This window comes from Sinocyclocheilus grahami, unplaced genomic scaffold, assembly GCF_001515645.1.
Source record: "Sinocyclocheilus grahami isolate Dianchi unplaced genomic scaffold, SAMN03320097.WGS_v1.1 scaffold508.1, whole genome shotgun sequence".
NCBI lineage: Eukaryota > Metazoa > Chordata > Actinopteri > Cypriniformes > Cyprinidae > Sinocyclocheilus > Sinocyclocheilus grahami.
The window spans coordinates 558,538-578,625 of NW_015505687.1; the positions used below are offsets into that span (position 1 = coordinate 558,538).

Genomic DNA, 20,088 nt, shown 5'->3' on the forward strand with positions numbered 1-20,088 from the left:
ATTGGTATGGCTGAATCATCCTTCATTAAGTCTGTAATCCATTACACACCACTAATGAATTACATTAGGATTGCTGTGTGTGTGTGTGTGTGTGTGTGTGTGTGTGTGTGCATGTGTGTCTGTGTACGCAAGATTGATTTTGTGTGTGCGCGATTGTATTAGCAAGCCCATGTGATTTTAATAGATTAACTCTTAATTGTGCTGTGATATTTCCATATCCATAGATATCATTGTTTTTTCTGAAATCACTGTGAGTTCAGTGCTATGATACAGTCACAGATATTTTAGACACACAGTGTAACGAATCAGCTCATGAGGAAATATGAATAATTAATCATAACTAGTTATAATTAATTATGAATATTTTAGATCCGCTGTAGATATTTAGCTGACCTCTCAGGGTCAACGGCACGAGCTTAGGGTTTCCGGGTGCGTTTTTCTCACATCCTCTCATAATTAAAACAAACCACCGACTCCCAGAGGGTCCCTGGTGTGGGCCTTTAAGGTCGGAGAAGAGTCACGCCTCTCAAGGTGGGCTTGTCCAATGAGAGATACAGAAATTCCAAGCGGGAGGTGGCAGTTGCTGGAGGGCTTTATGACCCTTTGTCTCTAACCATGGTAATTTGCAAATGGATTTGAGTCGAAATTACTAAAGATTCTCAGGACACTAATATATATTGCCTATGTACCAACATATAATATACACGCTTGTTTAGATCATCAGAAGACTAATTCATAGATACTAAACATGGTAGGGTTATATATATGTAAGATGACAGGAAGGGATGTTTCGATCCGAAGCCTGCGTAAAACAGTATACCATCTCAAAGACAAAATACACAATGACAATAATATACACCATGACTTGAAGGCTATGTGTGTTCATTCAAATAAATTTTTTCCTATGAATTAATTAGTAGAAAAGTCCATTCCTACTGTGCCTTGGGGATTTTCCTTATGAAAGTGCTTTTCCCTGCTCATATTCCATGAGGTCGTAAAAGTATCTGGTGTCAGGGTTGCCATGTTTTGGTGTCATTTGCAGACATTCTGGCATCCAGTTTATTGGGTGAGGGGACTGTGGCGATTTTGTTAATCTAATGAGGAACTGATTTGTTAAATCAAATGAAAAATTGTGTGTTTGATTGGTCCAGACGCTACAACAGGAATTAATCATTTAACATTAATAGTTAAACATTAATAAAACATTAATCAACTGTATTATTTAATATGAATAATTATGCATTTAAGATGTGAAAATAAAACTGATTATAATAGGTACTCTGTGTGCTCTCCGCCATACAGTCTGCAACAAGTCATATAATGGGAACATGGGGGAAAGCTAATAATTATGCATTTAAGATGTGAAAATAAAACTGATTATAATAGGTACTCTTTGTGCTCTCCGCCATACAGTCTGCAACAAGTCATATAATGGGAACATGGGGGAAAGCAAATTAAGGGACACCTCAAATAGAATTGATAGAATGTGTTGAGAAAGAAAAATTGGACCCACTTTATATTAAGCATCTTTAACTAGGAAAAATGTTATACAATGCACTTATTTCTAAGTTGTACTTATATAAAAAAATACATGCATGTAATTACATCTATAATAAATTTCTGTTGTTACATCTATACATTACATGTTGACACCTACCTCTAATCTTGAACCTACCCATACCATTAAACCTGTCACTAACTTTACCTGCATCCCACCTTATGTCACGTGGTTTTCATTTATGGTCATGTTTTCATGTCTTGTGCTACCCAGTTTTGTGTCAAGGACTTTTATATTGAAGTAAATTTTCTATTCCCTTTGATTCTGTGTTCACTTCTTGTGTTTAGTTCTTGTTCCTTTGCCTGGCTTGTTAGTTCCCATAGTTACCCTTGTTAGTTGTTATAGTGATTCATTTACTCCTCCCCACTTTGTTTGATTTATATAGCCCTCATTTTGCCATTGTCCATTTTCTAGCTTTGTTAGTGTAACCCGCTGTTGGTGAGTTGTGTTCATGTTCAAGTTCTTGTTTAGTCAAGTCAAGCCATGTCTTTGTTTATTGTGTATCTGCTCATTCTCGCATTTGAATAAACTGCACTTTGGGTTCTCTTCAACTCGCCTCAGTGGATCTTTGCACCTTAATAATAGCAAAAGTATTTTGTAACACAACATGAATACAATAAGTACATTGTACCTAACAATTATTTATTTATTCAAATAGTAGCTAGTCAACTAATAGAAAATGGGTTCGAAAAAAAATATTAAAAGTTGTTTATTACAATGTTATTATTGTACATTGTTGTGCCATTTGCCTGAGAGAGGTAACTGCTCTATAGATTAGAGCAAAAAATGCTTGTTGATCACTGGCTGTCAAGTTCAGTAGCACTTGTTTAGTTTTTTAGGTCATTTAAACCCAGTTCATTCAAGTAAGTTTAACAGAAGCTATCAGTAATCTAACAAAACTTAGTTGGTCATGTCTCATCTCCTCTCGGTACTGGTGCCTTCTCAAAAAATCATAGAGTAGGTGCATATGGTTATCAACCTAGGTCTTTAACCACTAGGTAACAAGAAACTAACCATGAAGTCAACATTTCTAATCTTTGACTCTGACATTAGCCGTTCACCAGTAAATTACAGCTTGGTTGATGTGACGTAGGTGACTTGTATGGCATCATTCAAAGTGGTTTTTACACACAGTGACACAACCTCATTACTCAGATTTCTACTGCTCCCATAAACATACTTCCCAGTGCAGCATTCACAAAGTACTCACCCATCTCTCTCTCATTTCTTTTTTAATCTCTTGTAGAAGACTTTGATGCTAAAACCAGCCGGGTCAATACTGGTCTCTCTCATCTTTCATCTCCTGACGTTCACCACTCAGACGTGTCACTTCTTTTTTCACGCCCACTCGCACCCATCTCTCTCGTCCTCTTCCCTCTCTCTTTTGGCAACTGGGTCATGAAAATGAGAGCGAACGCAAACACTAGCAATCGATTAGATGGTGAGGCAGTGGAGATGGCAGCTTAAAAACACATCTTAAAGGGATGCAAAAATGAAAATACTGTCATCGTTTACTCACCCTCAAATTCTTTCTTCTGTTGAGCACAAAAGAAGATATTTTGAAGAATGTTGGTAGCTAAACAGCTGACGGTAGCCATTGACTTCCATAGTATGGGAAAAAATGCACTTACAGAGATGAATCGCCACTTTCTACACAGTGAGAGATAAAGAGAGATAGAAAGCTTGTCATAAACCGTGTGTGCGGAAGCGAGGATGTACATCAACAGGTGGTACAGCTAATTGATCTATGATTACCACAGCTTACACCCCTCCACCGCTTGGTCGTTCTCTCTCACTCTGTTTTTGAGTATAGTTTTTGCCTTAGCACATTTCCAGTTAATACTAATATATTAATAGTTATTATTGCACAGCTGAGCCCTCAAAACGCTTGGTGTGCGAATCCACCGGTATTGACTGGAGGGTACAAAATGACTGAAGAAATTTGTGCATGTTCATGTGTATTTTGAATGTTTGTGTGTTTGCTCTTTATAGAGAGTGTGATGATAGGAGAGCTCATATTTGAACCAGGAAAGCCTACCCATACTGCACTAAAACAAGCCTCTCTCTCTCTCTCTCTCTCTCTCTCTCTCTCTCTCTCTCTGTGTTTCTCAGAGAGGTAGAAGGTGAATTGGAGGTGGTTTGGGAGGCAGCGACCAGAGAGAGTCAGCGCTTGAAAGAGGTGGTGTTAGGGAGCAGTTCGCTGAGTCCAGCCAACGTGGCTCCAGCCCTACACAGAACTTCCGGCCAGAATCCTGCCAGGATCTCTCGTGTAGAGGATCATTTGTCCTGCTCGCTGCCCCCACCCTTCACCTCCAGACAGTGCCGTCTGCCACATCCTTTACAGCGCAGCCCCATGTTTGACTCCGACTCCGACCAGCAGCAGAATCTGTCATCTGATGAAAGTGACAAGAGTGGACGGGACTCCTAATATTTCCATATCCTCCTTAACAAGTGTTTTGAGTTCATGGATTCATTTACCTGAATGCTTAAGGTGTTTTTATGTAAAAAATATTTTTTTTAAACACGAGGCCCTTAAATACATAACCTTTCTCTTGTCTTAACTATGACAAATGTGCTTTGATGTTTGTTTTCCACATATATAACAGTGTAACTCAATTGCTAATAATGATTATCCTGTAGATGGAGAACGTTACAGCATTTATTCGGCTGTTGAGCTCATTTCAGAAAGCATTTGTGACAGAGCAGTTCCAGCAGTGAATACACACAATAGCATAGAAAATTATATTACACAAGCCACATGATGAATGACAGAGCAACAGAGATCTCTCTCTCATTCTATCTAGGATGAAGGCCTTGCACAAAAGATTGCACTAAGGATATCCCTTATAATTTTCTTTAATAAGGACAAAATATGGGATACCATAATTTAATTAGCATCCTGTTTGTGTATTTTTGCACTAGTGCAGAATTCTGGGCAATAATATGTTGGAATAAACAATTAAATTATGAGTTTTGTTTGTTTTTCTGCTCATGACCTGCAGTGAGCTCAATTTTCTTTGCTATTCCAAATTACTAAAAAAGTGCATTTGTCTTGAGGGAAACAGTAACTGCTTTTGATTATGCGTATACTGCCTCACCAGCAAAGATGTCAATGTTATAAGGTTTTATTTTTATTTTATGGAATATTTCATTTTATTGTTATTAAAAAGAAGAAATAGTGTAGCATCAAAACACTCATCCGTGGAAAACCAATAAATGCCTTCAGGTGCGTAGGGGAGAAAATATGATCGCAATTTCTGCTTCATGCTGACTTCATGTTATATCTAAATCTTCTGAATTCAAAGCATTTTTGCCAGTACAAGCTATCTATCTAATATAAGAACACTATCTAATATAAGGTTCTCCTGAGGAGAGACATCTTAATTTCATAAACGGTGGGTTCACAAGCAAATCAGCTGTGGTCAGGACAAAACTAGCGAGATACCGCAATAAAACCAGCTTGTCTGACTGTTGCAGCATAATTAGGGCAGTCCAATAGTTCCCTCCATAATGGCATTGCACTATTTTAGAGCACAATTATAACCCAGCAATTACTGCACAAAACAAACGACATTCAGGGTGTCTGTTGTAACAGTGGGTCACAGAACTGCCATCCGTGTGCATGTGTGCGAGCGTCCTGTAGAAATAGAGCACTTTCGGTTAGCAGTAGGATATTGATTATAAATTTCATAGATTGGCAGTGGTTTTATTATTTGAAGTGTTAGTTAACTGTTTATCGATTGGTTCCTGTGCATTGGTGGTTACGTCTTAAATTGTTTTGTTGATTTTTACTGACAGATTGCTGTTTTTTGGAGCATGTGTGTTTGTTATATTAATATGGCAGTGATAGAATGTTTTTGTTAATGTCACTGAATTCTTTAAGAACAGAGATGGGCACAAATACATCAGAAAGTATTTTGTTACAAATTACAAATACTTGCTAATCAAATGTATTTAAGAAAGTAATATGTAATTTGAAAATACAAAAATACAAACAATATTTACAAGCAATCATTTGAAGTGCAAGAGACACTGCCATTACATTTAGCAATACTGGAGTTACAGTATACCTTTAATACATTTAATTAAAATACTGCCCATCTCTGATAGTGCAGCCCAGTGAACTGGAGATTTGAAACAGACCTGCAGTGCTTTGGTAGATGTTATAAATCAAGAATCTATATTTTAGGATGGAATGTAGGACAACTGTCTGCAAAGAGCTACAACTTATCAAAGGTAAGAGGAAAAATAGCATTGTGTGTGTGTGTGTGTGTAAATGAGAGAGAGTAAGACTGTTTGTATGCTTATGAGTATGTGAAGCAGCTCTGCAGGTACAGGTCACTTGTTCTCTTTCACAGGCCCAGTGGACTGAGGTTCTGACAGCAGAGAAAAATGACGAGGACATCTTATACTGTTACTTCGTCCTGAGTTCCCTCACATCCAGTGAGCAAAATACACACACACACATACACCTCTAGCTGTCTTAGTTTCTACTTGTTCTGTTAATTTATTCACATTACTCACCCACTCACTTTTGTAGTGGGCCATTAGTCATCAGAACGAAAAGTAAGACATGTTCAATCCTATTCTTAAGGCTTTTCAATTGCTTCCCTGGAATTCCTCATTTACATTTACTCCTTGAATCCAAAATGAGGAACTAAAATGATGCAAATTAGAATGACAGAATTGAACCTAGTCCGTATTGACATTGGTCTGTTAAGGTTACATTAACAGTCACACAGCTTAATGGGTAATTGGCAATACTTTTATAATAACAGACCACCAGTTCTGGAATAGAAATACCATTTTTGAGAAACACAGACCTGATGAATCTGCAAAGTTCTTATGAATCAGATTTTGTGACAAGGCCATGTAGATAAATCACACATGTGGCATTAACATCACAGTATATACTCAAAACTCTTGATTTCTTAAAGAGTACCACAACTGCTGCTGAACAGTTAAAACCCCTGATAGAAGAAGAGGTTGTTAAAGTTTCGTACCTGTCCTTTGGGATGGTCTAGACCAGGGGTGGCGAACGTCGGTTCTGGAGAGCCGCAGCGTGCAGAGTTTTGCTTCAACCCTAATCAAACACACCTGAACAAGCTAATCAAGGTCTGAAGGGTTACTAGGAAGCTACAGGCAGGTGAGTTTTTATTAGGGTTGGAGCTGAGTTCAGCAGGACTGCGGCGCTCCAGGACCCGGAGTTCGCCACCCCTGGTCTAGACTGAGTTATAGATTGTTCCTTATCTAGGTTAGCATCTCAGTGTAAGGTCATCTGGGGCCCTTTCAAGCTCTCAGTCACACTATTGTTGTGCTCTTGTGAATAGTGTTTACTCTTTATGCTTGCGTTTCTTTATAGTAGCACTTGTGCTCCTAAAACTCTTCCTAAATCAGTCCAAAAAATGTAGAAGGACCATGGTTTTTTTTATGGCAAACTGGGATGTACACTGTACCACCCACCACAACCTTACAGGACACACCCTAGTCCTTACTCCCAGTGTTCCCCTGGGGAGAACTGACAGTGTCTCCCAAATTTTTCCAGGTGGTCAAGGTGTCCAGTGCGCAGAGTTAGTCCATCTAGCCATCCCTCCCAGAGTGCTGTGGCAAAGCTTCCCTGCTTTCCTGGCCTGTAAGGGTGGCCTCTCCCTAATTGTACAGGCGGTTACAGGTTTCAGACTGGGCACATGGCTGGTCTGTCCCACTAGAGTTCTGCACTGAAGCCAGGAACCAATCTGACATAAAGGCCAATTCGCCACAGATTTCTTCTTTGAAAATGTGTTTGTCTTGTTATTAACGTAATTATATTTGATACCATTTTGCTTGTTGGTGACTCTACTATCATCTGTCGTGGTCTCTTCTTAATAAAGATAATCACATGCCTCCAGGAGACTTGATATTGTAGAGATGTTGTTTCACCCACTGATCACTTTGGGTTCACGAGGGTTCACTTTGAAAATATCATATAACATATAACATATCTGACTTAATACATATGCTTAAAAAGGGGTCATATGATGCGATTTCAATTTTTCCTTTCTCTTTGGAGTGTTAAAAGCTCTTGGTGCATAAAGAAGATCTGTAAAGTTGCAAAGACTAAAGTCTCAAATCCAAAGAGATATTCTGCATAAAAGTTCAGAGTCAGCCACACCTACCTAAAACGGCTCGTTCTAACACACCCCCACATATCTACCTCACTATGTGGGAAGATTTGCATAACACTGCCCAAATGTTCACGCAAAGAAAGAAGGTGTAACTTTTATTCTCACTGTAGTATTGTTGACGCCGCAGCCATGTCGTGAAGGCGCTGTGTGCTTCGTTGTGAAAGCTAAGCTGGGGCTTTCACTCACGCTAGGCTGCTGTGAAAGCGAAGCTACTTTGTTTGGTCTTCCAAAAGAGGACACGACTACAAATCAGTGGTTAAGTTGTATTTACAACACTGTTCCAGAACAGTTTAACCCAAATATCCAGATGTGTGCAGCACATTTTATGGAGGACTGTTTCCTGATCCTGGTAGAGTAGACTACAATGCCGGCTGTTCTGACTCACAGACTAAGTACGTTTTCATTTAAATGATTTGCCTCTGATGATTCAAACGCGTGAGTTTTGAGCAGTGTAGAGTAGCGCTTGTTGTTTGTAATTTCTCCGATCACAAATGCAGACAGAGTTTTATGTTTACGTGGCGCGATGCAATGCAACGCAACACGTAAAAAGATAGTATAAGTCATTATAATCAGTAATTATGTCCCCACTGGATGCAACAAATGCCTCGTTTATAATGGGTTTTAATGTTTTTGTCTCGTCGCTCTGGCCGGACAGGGCATCACAGTATGGTAGGGGTGTAACATTTCCGTCACACGCTTGAGGTATTCGGCCAATCACAATGCACTGGATAGCGGGCCAATCAGAGCACACCTCGCTTTTTCAGACCGATGAGCTTTGTAAAAATCGACACGTTTCAAAAAGGCGGGGCATAGAGGAGAAATAATAATGTACAGTATGTGGAAAATAATGTGTTTTTTTTACTTTAAACCACATAAACACATTTCATTACACCAAATACACAAAATAATGTTCTTTTTAGCAGCATCATATGACCCCTTTAAAACTTACAACTAAGCTAATTGGTTGAGAGTGTTTTTGTGATGAATTTAATTATTAATTATATGGGTTTTTATGCTCTTGGCTCCTGGTTTCATGCATTACAAATATTTTCTAACAAAATCAATGCTTCTCAAGGACCTTCATAATTATGGCTTATTGAAACACATAGTGTACTCTTTTTCTATTACTGTGGGCTGTTTCCATTGACTGTTCTCTGGTGTGCTGTTATGTTTTTTTTTTTTAGACCATACATATTTTTCTCATTCAAAGCCTTAATGACTAAAAACTGAGGCAAACAACAAAAAGGCCAGATTTAATTATACTGCAGTGTAATTTAGAGAATCAAGAAGTCTTGTGGTACTCTTTAGGAAGTCAGCACTTTCTAATAAAACTGAAAGACTGATAGCAGTGTATTTCGTGCTTCAGATATGGGGCATCTACCGGTATATAACAAAGACAGTTGCGCAGCAGACCTCCACTTGTATTTAGGGACACATTCTTCCGAGTCTTCATGGGTCTTTGGGTCAGAATATTGCAGTCTGTTTATCAAGGTTTGTTGTGCCAAGCTGTGCCAAGTTACTGATAATAATTACACGAATAATTCCTTTTTATTCCTTGAATGCTTTCTTATCCCTGATTTTGATAAAAGATTATGAACACATATTTTAACAATAAATTGTGCACAAGACCAGCAATGTGCATTAAGAAAATAAATAGGCTGATTTAAATTTCCTGTTGAAATTACTGTGCAACCATAATAAATATTATTTTCTTTCATATAGTGTCTTTGTAATAATTTTTTACATTGTTGATATATTCATGTAGTTTTATATCTAAGGGTGCCTGCCACAAGTTTGCATGTCCTTGGGTGTTCCTCTATGACTAAATATTATGAAAACTGAATGAAGGTACGAGAATAATGGTACTTTCTGGACAAAGTAGATCAATACAACTGTGACATTCTCACTTTGCCTAATATCTATTATAAACCTCTGTTCAGGCAGATTTATTTCAGTGTTAATTCATGTTTAACATTCGGAAGATTGTCACTGAGAACAGTGATGCTGTTTGTCTCAGTCTCAAATAAAGCCAAATGACGACTATATGAAGGGAAATTCCATTTTTAATATTTGTGGGAGAAAAATGAACATCTCTTATCAGTCTCTCTGTCTGGTATTATATATAGTTATGGTAGATCTTTGTAATAATTTTTTACATTGTTGATATATTCATGTAGTGAAACTTGTAATCACAAGTTTGCATGTCCTTGGGTGTTCCTCTATGACTAAATATTATGAAAACTGAATGAAGGTACGAGAATAATGGTACTTTCTGGACAAAGTAGATCAATACAACTGTGACATTCTCACTTTGCCTAATATCTATTATAAACCTCTGTTCAGGCAGATTTATTTCAGTGTTAATTCATGTTTAACATTCGGAAGATTGTCACTGAGAACAGTGATGCTGTTTGTCTCAGTCTCAAATAAAGCCAAATGACGACTATATGAAGGGAAATTCCATTTTTAATATTTGTGGGAGAAAAATGAACATCTCTTATCAGTCTCTCTGTCTGGTATTATATATAGTTATGGTAGTGTACTGGGAATAGTGAGTCGAAGATCACTATTTCTGAGTGTAATGTAGTGTGTTAACAACATAAGAAAAGCTCTCCAAGAAAACTGAAACTCACTCATTTTTTCTATAGTAGTAGTTTATGTTGGGTGTTGCTGGTGTGTATCATTTAGTGTTTATATCATTTATAGGGTACCGTTTGTTGAGATTAGGAACTGTTGAAACACTGGGGTAGTTAACAGCAAGTTAGAGCTGTGCTGCTATTATGGAAAGACTTTGCAATACGGTTCTATACATTAGCTTTATTAATATATTATGTATTAGATATCATGAACAGTGAACAACATTCTTACAGTTGATCATTTTACCGTTTATTTCATTTATTAATCTACATTTAATGTTCATTTCTACATATACTAACACATCAGTGACTATTCAAGTTGAATAAATGAATGTTTATGAATGTATTATGAACAAACATGAATAACAATGAACAAAAATACATTTATAAATTAACATTAAGCCAGATTAATAAATTCTGTAAATCGCCAGCAAAGGTGCAATGAGAAAATGCTTTTTTTACATCCTAAATTCTTGAAGTTCATACCAAGTATTTTTATGTATAATAATAATAATTCAGCAGCAAGCTATCTAATGCCGTGTTTTCTGTGGAACTCTATGTAGAGATACACTGTGTTCTGACTTCAAAGTTAATCATGCTCATCTGAGGCGGTTCTGTTTTATTCTGTTCTGTCCTTAGCTTTATACTCTTACCCCCTCTTTATTTCCACCCGAACCATATCAAGTGTCCCTCTCAAAGGAGTATTGTGTTGGTCAGATCTGCTCCCTCTCCTCCTTCTTATCACATGTTTGCTTCAATCACGGTCAGCCAGGAGAATGACTTAACATTGGAAGTCCCACCCACTTTGGTTGGTTATTAAACACATGGATTTGGATATGGATCAAAACGTGGGATATCTGCTGGAAAAACTGATTGCATTGCAGGTTTGTCTTTCTCCTCATGCTTCAAGTTAAACATGAGTCTCATGTGACGGTGGAATTGGTGGCACTAAAAGTAAGCTCGAGTTAACCTATAGTTTATCTTGCTAACTGCACCTGAAAAAGTGCACTCAGAAAACTTTCAGTACCTTATTTTTGTTATCAAGTTATTGATAATGTGATATTTTTTTGTCAGTAGTGAAACATATTTTTACAATCATGATAAACGTTTGGCAGAAAAGGAAACAGTGATCTTAACTGACATATTAATGTGTGTTTGATTATACTGTGAATCTTTAAGTTAAATGAGTGTATTTATAGGGCTACACAATGGACCATCCAGATAATGGCTGCATGGATGTTTCTGTCTCCAAATCAATAGACAAATCCCATTTAATTAACTCGTGCTATTTATTTTCAGTAGGCTGAGCATTAGTAGTCGCTTGTGGACATCAGTCTCAGTGTCTTCATTTCTTATCTGTGTAGAATGAGAAAAGATTCCGGATGCACAAATAAATGGGTTTTAAAAGAGGTTTAATCATTTACCTCAAAAAAAATATGTGAACTCTTCTACTGACTTTACAGAATTGTAATAGTTTTAGTACTCGTTTTTCTAGGATTCCCGCAGACTTTTTGCAGTTGATTCTAGTCAGTGCTTCTTGACTGTAGTATAAACTGAACCTTTAGCTATTGTACTGTAGTTGCTAGGAGACAAATTGATCTGAAGCATATGTTATTGTGTATGAATAAATAGCTCTGTCAGAGAGCCCACAACATCTTGACACAAGGTCGCCTGCATTAGCAACACTTGAAACAATATAATGTCTTTAACCTTTATCTTGGCCTTGAGGTTGCTTGAAGTAATCTGACATGATGAGCTACACAAGCACAAGACATCAAAACGACAGACACTGAGAATAAAAGTATTATTCCTTCGATTTAGACTTCGCTTGTTAGATTTCTGTCTGTATTTTAGAGACCGAGGCAGGTTCAGGCTTGGTTGTTTTCTTCTTTTTTCAATTGGTCGTACTGTGTAATTATGTTTATAGTAAAAAGTATACTATATTTTTGTCTGTATTTATTCAGTGTGACTGCACAAAAATAAGACTGGACAGTTGATCCTGTGAGCGATGGATGAAGATCTGAAAAAGCCGAACACTCACAATGGGAGCGTCTCGGGTGCATTGGAAGCCAAAACGCATGATCAGCCAAAAGCAGCAGTTCTGCAGAAGAATGTGAGAGAGAAAGATAATCTTACTCATTATGAGCACACATAAAAATGTGAAGAATGCTTCATGATCGCTGGTTTCCATCCAGACACGGTGCATATGGGTGTGTAGTGTGTGAAGGGTTTAACTGTGGGTTAACCTGGCAGTGCCTGTCGCCATCACTGCGGTGTAATCCCTTCCCTTCCTGACCCGTCTGTCTGTATATTCTTTTGTGACTCCCACTAATGACAAGTTAGACTATTTATATGCACATTTGCATGCATGAGGATGTGGAAGGCCACAGTAATACAAATAGCTTTAGCTTATATTAAAACAAAATAAATTCCGGCAATATAAGGGATACAGACCAAACTACAAGCGTCATTCTCTCTGTGATAATAGTGGGTTGAGATCATGTAGATCATTGAAATTAGGGATGCGTAAGTTGAATTATTATTTGTTACTGTCGATAACCGATTAATTGGCAATTCTATATAAAAGAAACACTAAAAACTAGAATCGATCCTGTTAAATGCTATGAATGAATTTAGACACAACAACATTATAACAAAATGTATTATAACTGGAAAAGGACATCATGATGGGAAAGATTGAAGGTACAAGGTGCAGAGGAAGACGATACATTAACCTTTCTTGATACTTTAACAACAACGACAGGGTGGACACTGGAGGATCTCATCAGACTGACTAAAACTGAATACTTTTTTAATGCTTTAGTCTATATATATATATATATATATATATATGACAAATGACAAAGCTAACCTGAATGTACAAAATAAAGTAAATGAGCATTAAAGTATCCAACAAATATTGCTACAGTAAAAAATATATACAAAAATCTTATGTGGTATCGATACATCATGCATCCCTAATTTTAATTTCACGATAACTGAATTGCTATACATAATGAATGAAACCAAGACCCTTTAACCTCAAGTCGTACTGAATGTCTCAGGTGGGTCTCGTAAGTGGCATCTGTCTGATAGTGGGAACAATGATCGGCTCAGGGATCTTCATTTCTCCCAAAGCGGTTCTGGAGGGGACTGGAGCAGTGGGTCCATGTCTGTGTGTGTGGGCGGTGTGTGGTGTGCTGGCTACGCTTGGTCAGTATACGCACAACAGACACAGTATCTATGAGCTTGTATAAAAGCCTTGATAAACCCTCATAACAAAGATAAATGGGTGAGGTTAAGCACTGTCACCTCATGTATCGTGTCATGTTTGTTTTGGCTGTTTGATAATCTCTCCATATGACGTAACAATAAGATTCACTGTTTCTTAAAGCAAAGTACAATCTTTTCTAATATAGTATAATGTCATTTATGTCCATTACCCATACAGGTTGCTGCTTTATTAATCGGTGCTATATACAGTATGTTTTATTGCTAACACATACGGTTCAGTTAATTAACAATAGATAATGCATTAGATATCATAAACAATGAACAGTATTGTATTTATGCTAATGTTCAAAAATGCTGCTGTTCAATGTTAATTCATTTTTGTTCATAATACATAAATACATACTAAAATTAATTTATGACAATTGAAATTTTAAGCAGCATATTTCAAAATAAACATTAACTAAGATTGTTAGTTCATTCTGCCAGATGTATTAAATGATTTTAGAACCTTTTTTGCTCCATCCATTGCAAATATCTAAATCGCAATCTTTATTTTACCCTGCACTTTCTGCTGAGATTATAGTTGGGCAAAGGCAAGGAGGTTAATCAGATATGTTCTCTCACTCGGAAACCCTCAGTCAGTCTTTTTAAGCCACATAATGTTTGGGAAAATTCACAAGACACCGAAATCCTCTTTAGTTTAATACTGACTCTGCCTGCAGAAGACCTTTCAGTAACGGACTCATTGACCTCAGCTTGAACACTGAGAAACTAAGAGGTTTACCTGTGCATGCGTGTGCAGGGGCCCTCTGCTATGCTGAACTAGGCACAATGATCATGAAGTCTGGTGGAGAGTATCCGTACCTGATGGAGGGTTTTGGGCCAGTGCTGGCATACCTATATTCCTGGAGCACGATCATCGTGTTAAAGCCTTCGTCATTTGCCATCATCGCCCTGAGTTGTGCCGAATATGCCTCCACACCGTTTTACCCAGGATGCACTCCTCCTCAAGTGGTCACCAAGTGCCTGGCTGCAGCTTGTATCTGTATGTACAGGCCTAGGCCCTTTTTATATCCCAATGACATTATACTGGACTCAACTGTTGTCTGTTCTCTCCATCAGTAATAATTACAGTCGTCAACTGTCTGAGTGTGAAGCTGGCGTACAGAGTGCAGAACTTTTTCACAGCAGCCAAACTCTTGATTATTGTCATCATCGTGGTTTCAGGCATCGTTCTGCTGGCTCAAGGTATACCTCTCCATCCCCTGAGATCTCTGTCTTTGTGATATTCATTATTATTGACACCTGATTTATGTGACATTGCAAACAACATTAGTATTTTATTATTCAATTGAACGGACTGGGATCAAATACATGTTGATAAAGAAATTATTATTTTATTATGTTGTGAAAGATGACTCATCATAGACTATGGCCAGAGACAGTGTAAATGTTCAATGACAGATCAATAAAATGTGTCTTTTTATTGTTAAAATTGTTTTATAGGCAATACACAGAATCTTAGAGACCCATTTGCAGGGGCAACAACATCATTTGGAGCAATTGGCCTTGCGTTTTACAATGGACTATGGGCTTATGATGGATGGTAAATTATTGATGAGCTCATATAATGTTGCACATGTGGCATATGAGGCTAATGCTAAGCAGCAGTCTTCATCTTTTTAAATACACACACAGATTCTTCCTGTTCTTAGAATCTAATAGATTCATCGAATCAACTACATTCTAGTGTGCTTTCAGCCCTGGGAATCATTCACACAATCTAATGATTTCTCTGTTAAAGCAACATCTGATAAGAGTGGATTTTCAGCACCTGTGAGAGATGTGCTGAAATGGGAAAAAGACTGGGATCAAATACATGTTGATAAAGAAATTATTATTTTATTATGTTGTGAAAGATGACTCATCATAGACTATGGCCAGAGTGTAAATGTTCAATGACAGATCAATAAAATGTGTCTTTTTATTGTTAAAATTGTTTTATAGGCAATACACAGAATCTTAGAGACCCATTTGCAGGGGCAACAACATCATTTGGAGCAATTGGCCTTGCGTTTTACAATGGACTATGGGCTTATGATGGATGGTAAATTATTGATGAGCTCATATAATGTTGCACATGTGGCATATGAGGCTAATGCTAAGCAGCAGTCTTCATCTTTTTAAATACACACACAGATTCTTCCTGTTCTTAGAATCTAATAGATTCATCGAATCAACTACATTCTAGTGTGCTTTCAGCCCTGGGAATCATTCACACAATCTAATGATTTCTCTGTTAAAGCAACATCTGATAAGAGTGGATTTTCAGCACCTGTGAGAGATGTGCTGAAATGGGAAAAGGGAATTGAATGCTTGTCGAAACTTCAATACAGTAGGATCTTTTTTTAGTTGCCTGGACTTTCACCAGATCATTCTCAATCCAGGGCTTTATTGTTCTGAGAGAAGCATGCTCAAGACTACAAGTCTGCTTCAGTCAGCTATGGCAATTCTTTTTAAAGTCCTTTTGTCTTTCTCATAGGAATCAGCTTAACTTCATAACAGAAGAGCTGAAAAATCCATACAGGTCAGACTGAAATGAAACTTTACATTTGTATTCTGTTTTTCTACAACATATATGAAATAATTCTATAATTACATGTGCATGTGAAAGTTTCTCCCATTAAATGTAGTCTGTGCTTCAGTGTTAGCCATGAAGTCTTATTGTGTTGTTATCTCTTTTTTGAACAGAGACCTTCCCCTGGCAATAATGATTGGGATTCCCCTGGTAACTGTGTGCTATATATTTGTGAACATTGCATATCTCAGTGTCTTGACCCCTATTGAACTTCTACAGTCTCCTGCCGTTGCTGTGGTGAGTGTGTATTATAGCCACAGTCACAGAATATGTCGGAAATCGCTTCTTTTGAATAAGTAATTACTTTGCGACCGCGTAAAAAACCTACTACATTGGCCATGTTGTCATTATCATGTGACTTACCAGCGTCCGTTACGTTGCTTCACTGCCATTCACAAATCCTCTCCCACGGCCAGATGGGATAGTAAAGTGTCCATTCTATACACACTGTGTTGCCAGAAGTGGTAACGTAAGTCATCTGGGTACTTTTTGCCACCTCTGTCATAAGTAGCCTACCTTGAATTTACTGTATAGTAGGAAAGTATGCAATTTCGAATGCAGCCACTGTCATAGTCAGTGACGGGAGAATCAATTGAAAAATTATAAATTATTCACTTTTTTTTTTTTTTTAATTCACTTACCACACGTTAGGGACACCTGCTGGTCAGAACTTTGTAAATGCACTGAAAACAGATCAAAAATGCAATAAAAAAAAAAACGTTTTACAGATTGCAAATGTTTTATTGAAAGTGTAATATATTAAATAATTACCAAATCATCTAATGCCTTTAAATATGATGTGCTTTTAAATAATATGTGTTATTGTATTAATTTGTAGTGCTTGTTTTGGTTATGGAGAGCTTGGTTAATCAGGCCAATACGAAACTAATATCTATAACCTTTCCCTTTTATTATACAAATGTGTCATCAAAAATGTCTACAAATGTATAAAATTGATCTGGGATCAGGTAAAAACCTTACAGACAGAGTTTCATGGACCCTTAGTAATGCACCATTGAAATTTCGAAACCATTATGACATAACAGCCTCCTTTACTGAAATCACGATACTTTGATACTTGCTCTGAATGCTTCAAAAGCAAACTTCACTAATCATAGTTCCCACAACCAAGGAAAACCTGAAAATATCAGGGAATTTTAAGTCTGTGGTTTCCAGACCTAGAAAAAGTTATATTCTATATAATTTCCCCCTTATTATGCTTAGTTCGATAATATGCAATAAGCCAATTAATTGGTTTTGCAAGCACAATTTCTAAAAATAGATTTTTAAAACCCTTATTCTAATCATAAATAATTGGAGAAGTCATCATGGAAATTCACTGGTCAGTGGTTTTTGAGAATTATCGTTAATGTCCGTTTATTTGAAGTTTTCAGTTAACATCCTTTCTGATGTAAAATGATCATTGAGTTGTATTTTACTAAATCATTGGTTACTTCACAGACCTTTGGTGACAGAGTGCTGTACCCATTATCATGGATTGTGCCTTTATTTGTGGTCTTTTCTACTTTTGGTGCAGCCAATGGGAGCTGTTTCACCGCAGGCAGGTTAGGAAATTCAGCTGTTTTATAGAAGTTTGCAGACTGGAAAATTAGTGAAAGTTGTTTTCTGGGCCTGACTCTCACCGTCTGTTGTGTCTGTTTGTATATGTTAGGCTGACATATGTGGCAGGACGGGAGGGACACATGGTTAGGATCATGTCGTACATCAGTGTGAAACGTTACACACCTTCTCCAGCTCTAATATTTAATGTAATGTTACATTCTCAACCCATTTTTTCCTACTACCATTTTTGACTACAGTTTTAAACACATTAACAATATATACATGTTATGATTAAGTATGTGTTCTTGAATGTGATTTGCAGGGCTTGCTGTCAATCATCTACGTCATGCCAGCAGACATAAACACTCTCATTAATTACTTCAGTTTTGCTCAGTGGGTTTTCTATGGGCTCACATGTCTTGCGCTCATTGTTATGCGATTCACTAGGAAGGAGCTTCAGAGACCTGTCAAGGTTAGAGTGACACCTCATCATGTGAATGAATTCAAAAACGTTCACAGCTTTCACAGTATTTGCGTTTATATGTAATCATTTAGCAGATGCTAGTATCCAAAGCAACTTCAAAATTCTAAAACATCAAAAGCTATTTGGGATATGACCCCATAATATTCCCAGTGGCACAGAAGCCAACTTTCAAGAGGAAGCTAGAGTGGAAATATTTAAAAAAAAAAACTGAAAAATTTAGTTTTTGTTTTGTTTGTTTTTAATAAATAAAGTTTAATATAGCAAGTCTTATGTTATGGTTTATGGTAATCTATTGTAAAATGGCTACCCAACATAAAAATGTTTGCTTTTTGTTTCTCTCAGGTGCCGATAGTCATCCCTGTTTTGGTGGTGATTGTGTCCTGTTATCTGGTTCTTGCTCCCATCATAGACAAGCCTGAGTGGGAGTACCTGTACTGCACAGTGTTCATAATCGGTGGTCTTCTCTTATATGTACCCTTCATTTACTACAAATTCAACTGGACTCGCTGCATCATGAGTAAGTAAAAATTTAAAAAATTAAGTTTATCCAAAGTGACTAACAGTGCATTCAGGCTATACATTTTTTACCAGTATGTGTGTTCCCTGGGAATTGAACCCACGACCTTTGCTCTGCTAACACAATGATCTACCACTGAGCCAAAGGAACATATGAGTAGCTGGAAATTACACATCTGGATATATTTCAGTGAGCAAAACCTAAGTTTGTTTTGATCCTTAATAAATTTTAAGTAAGGTGACCAGATTTATGAAATGAAACTAGGGACATTGCCTATCAGTGGTCAAAATATCATTGAAATCTCAATTTTTCTCTATGAATTAAAAAAACAGGAACGATACATTTTTGTATGTTTTTGTTTTTTAATTGTTGTGAGTTCCATATACTATGATAATTAATAGTTTTTCTAATGTCTGTGGGTCAAACTGAACACAACTGGTTTAAATACAATTCACCAAAAATCACACACTGAAAAATAGTAAATAATAATAAACATTGCAGTTAGCAAACCGATCAAAACAGTATTATAATGAAACAATTATGACTTTACACATCATAAAAACATAAATAAATATGAGAACATAAACAAAACGGTATGCAATAAATATTTTAACATTTTCTAAATATTTTCATTTTCACCAAATGTGAATAGGTTCATTCTGTATACAGTAATTACATTTTTTTTTAACTCTCTACTATCTACTATCCTAGTCCCAAAAACTTTTAGTCAAGAAATGGCAAATAAATAGCATCTCTTCCCATAAATTCTTAAATTTGAACCGGTAACCCTTCCAGGGCCACTCACCATGCACCTTCAGCTGCTACTGGAAGTTGTTCCACCTGAAAAGACTGAGTGACAGATATCACACTGGAGGAGGACAGACACAGATGTAATAATAACCAGCAACGGACAACAGACTGATTCATGGAAATGTGGATAAAGGATTCTTAAAGAATTATTCATCGTCTGTTTTATTACGTCTTATATTGATTTTTCCGTTCTGCTGGTTCGTCTGGTCAGATTTTTGTATTTTTTTTTTCTTTCTATTTCTAATGCCTGACCATCCATTGTTTGACAGGTATTACAAGTCTTTCCCAGGTCACAGCGATATGATTTTACTTTCTTTTTTTTACTAATTGTGTTATTATATGCAAGTTTGTTGTACAGAATAGCAATGATATTTTTTCCAAGTCTATTGAACTCAAATGTATGAATTGTAAATTATTTTTCCTTGAATGCTAAACAGATATTTTCAAACAATGACTTTAGGACAACCCATTGCATGAATTTACT

General features: G+C 36.9%; 2 protein-coding genes across 2 annotated transcripts in view; both read left to right on the forward strand.

Annotated features, from left to right (window-relative positions):
• LOC107554587 (centrosomal protein of 89 kDa-like) overlaps positions 1 to 4,489 on the forward strand; it is a 17,783-nt gene extending 13,294 nt beyond the window's left edge. The window contains exon 4 of the mRNA XM_016237151.1: positions 3,671 to 4,489. Coding sequence (XP_016092637.1) covers positions 3,671 to 3,986 — 316 coding nt within the window. The 3' untranslated portion in view covers positions 3,987 to 4,489. The remainder of the gene's footprint in view (positions 1 to 3,670) is intronic.
• A 6,718-nt stretch (positions 4,490 to 11,207) lies between these two features.
• Positions 11,208 to 19,742, forward strand: slc7a9 (solute carrier family 7 member 9). The gene is made up of 13 exons (XM_016237159.1): positions 11,208 to 11,242; positions 12,323 to 12,471; positions 13,424 to 13,571; positions 14,395 to 14,637; positions 14,715 to 14,840; positions 15,099 to 15,198; positions 16,135 to 16,179; positions 16,344 to 16,467; positions 17,692 to 17,795; positions 17,903 to 17,999; positions 18,116 to 18,265; positions 18,620 to 18,794; positions 19,590 to 19,742. Exons 2-13 carry the CDS (start codon positions 12,367 to 12,369, stop codon positions 19,649 to 19,651), a joined length of 1,479 nt encoding a protein of 492 aa, XP_016092645.1. The 5' UTR covers positions 11,208 to 11,242; positions 12,323 to 12,366; the 3' UTR covers positions 19,652 to 19,742.
• Positions 19,743 to 20,088: the final 346 nt, after the last annotated feature.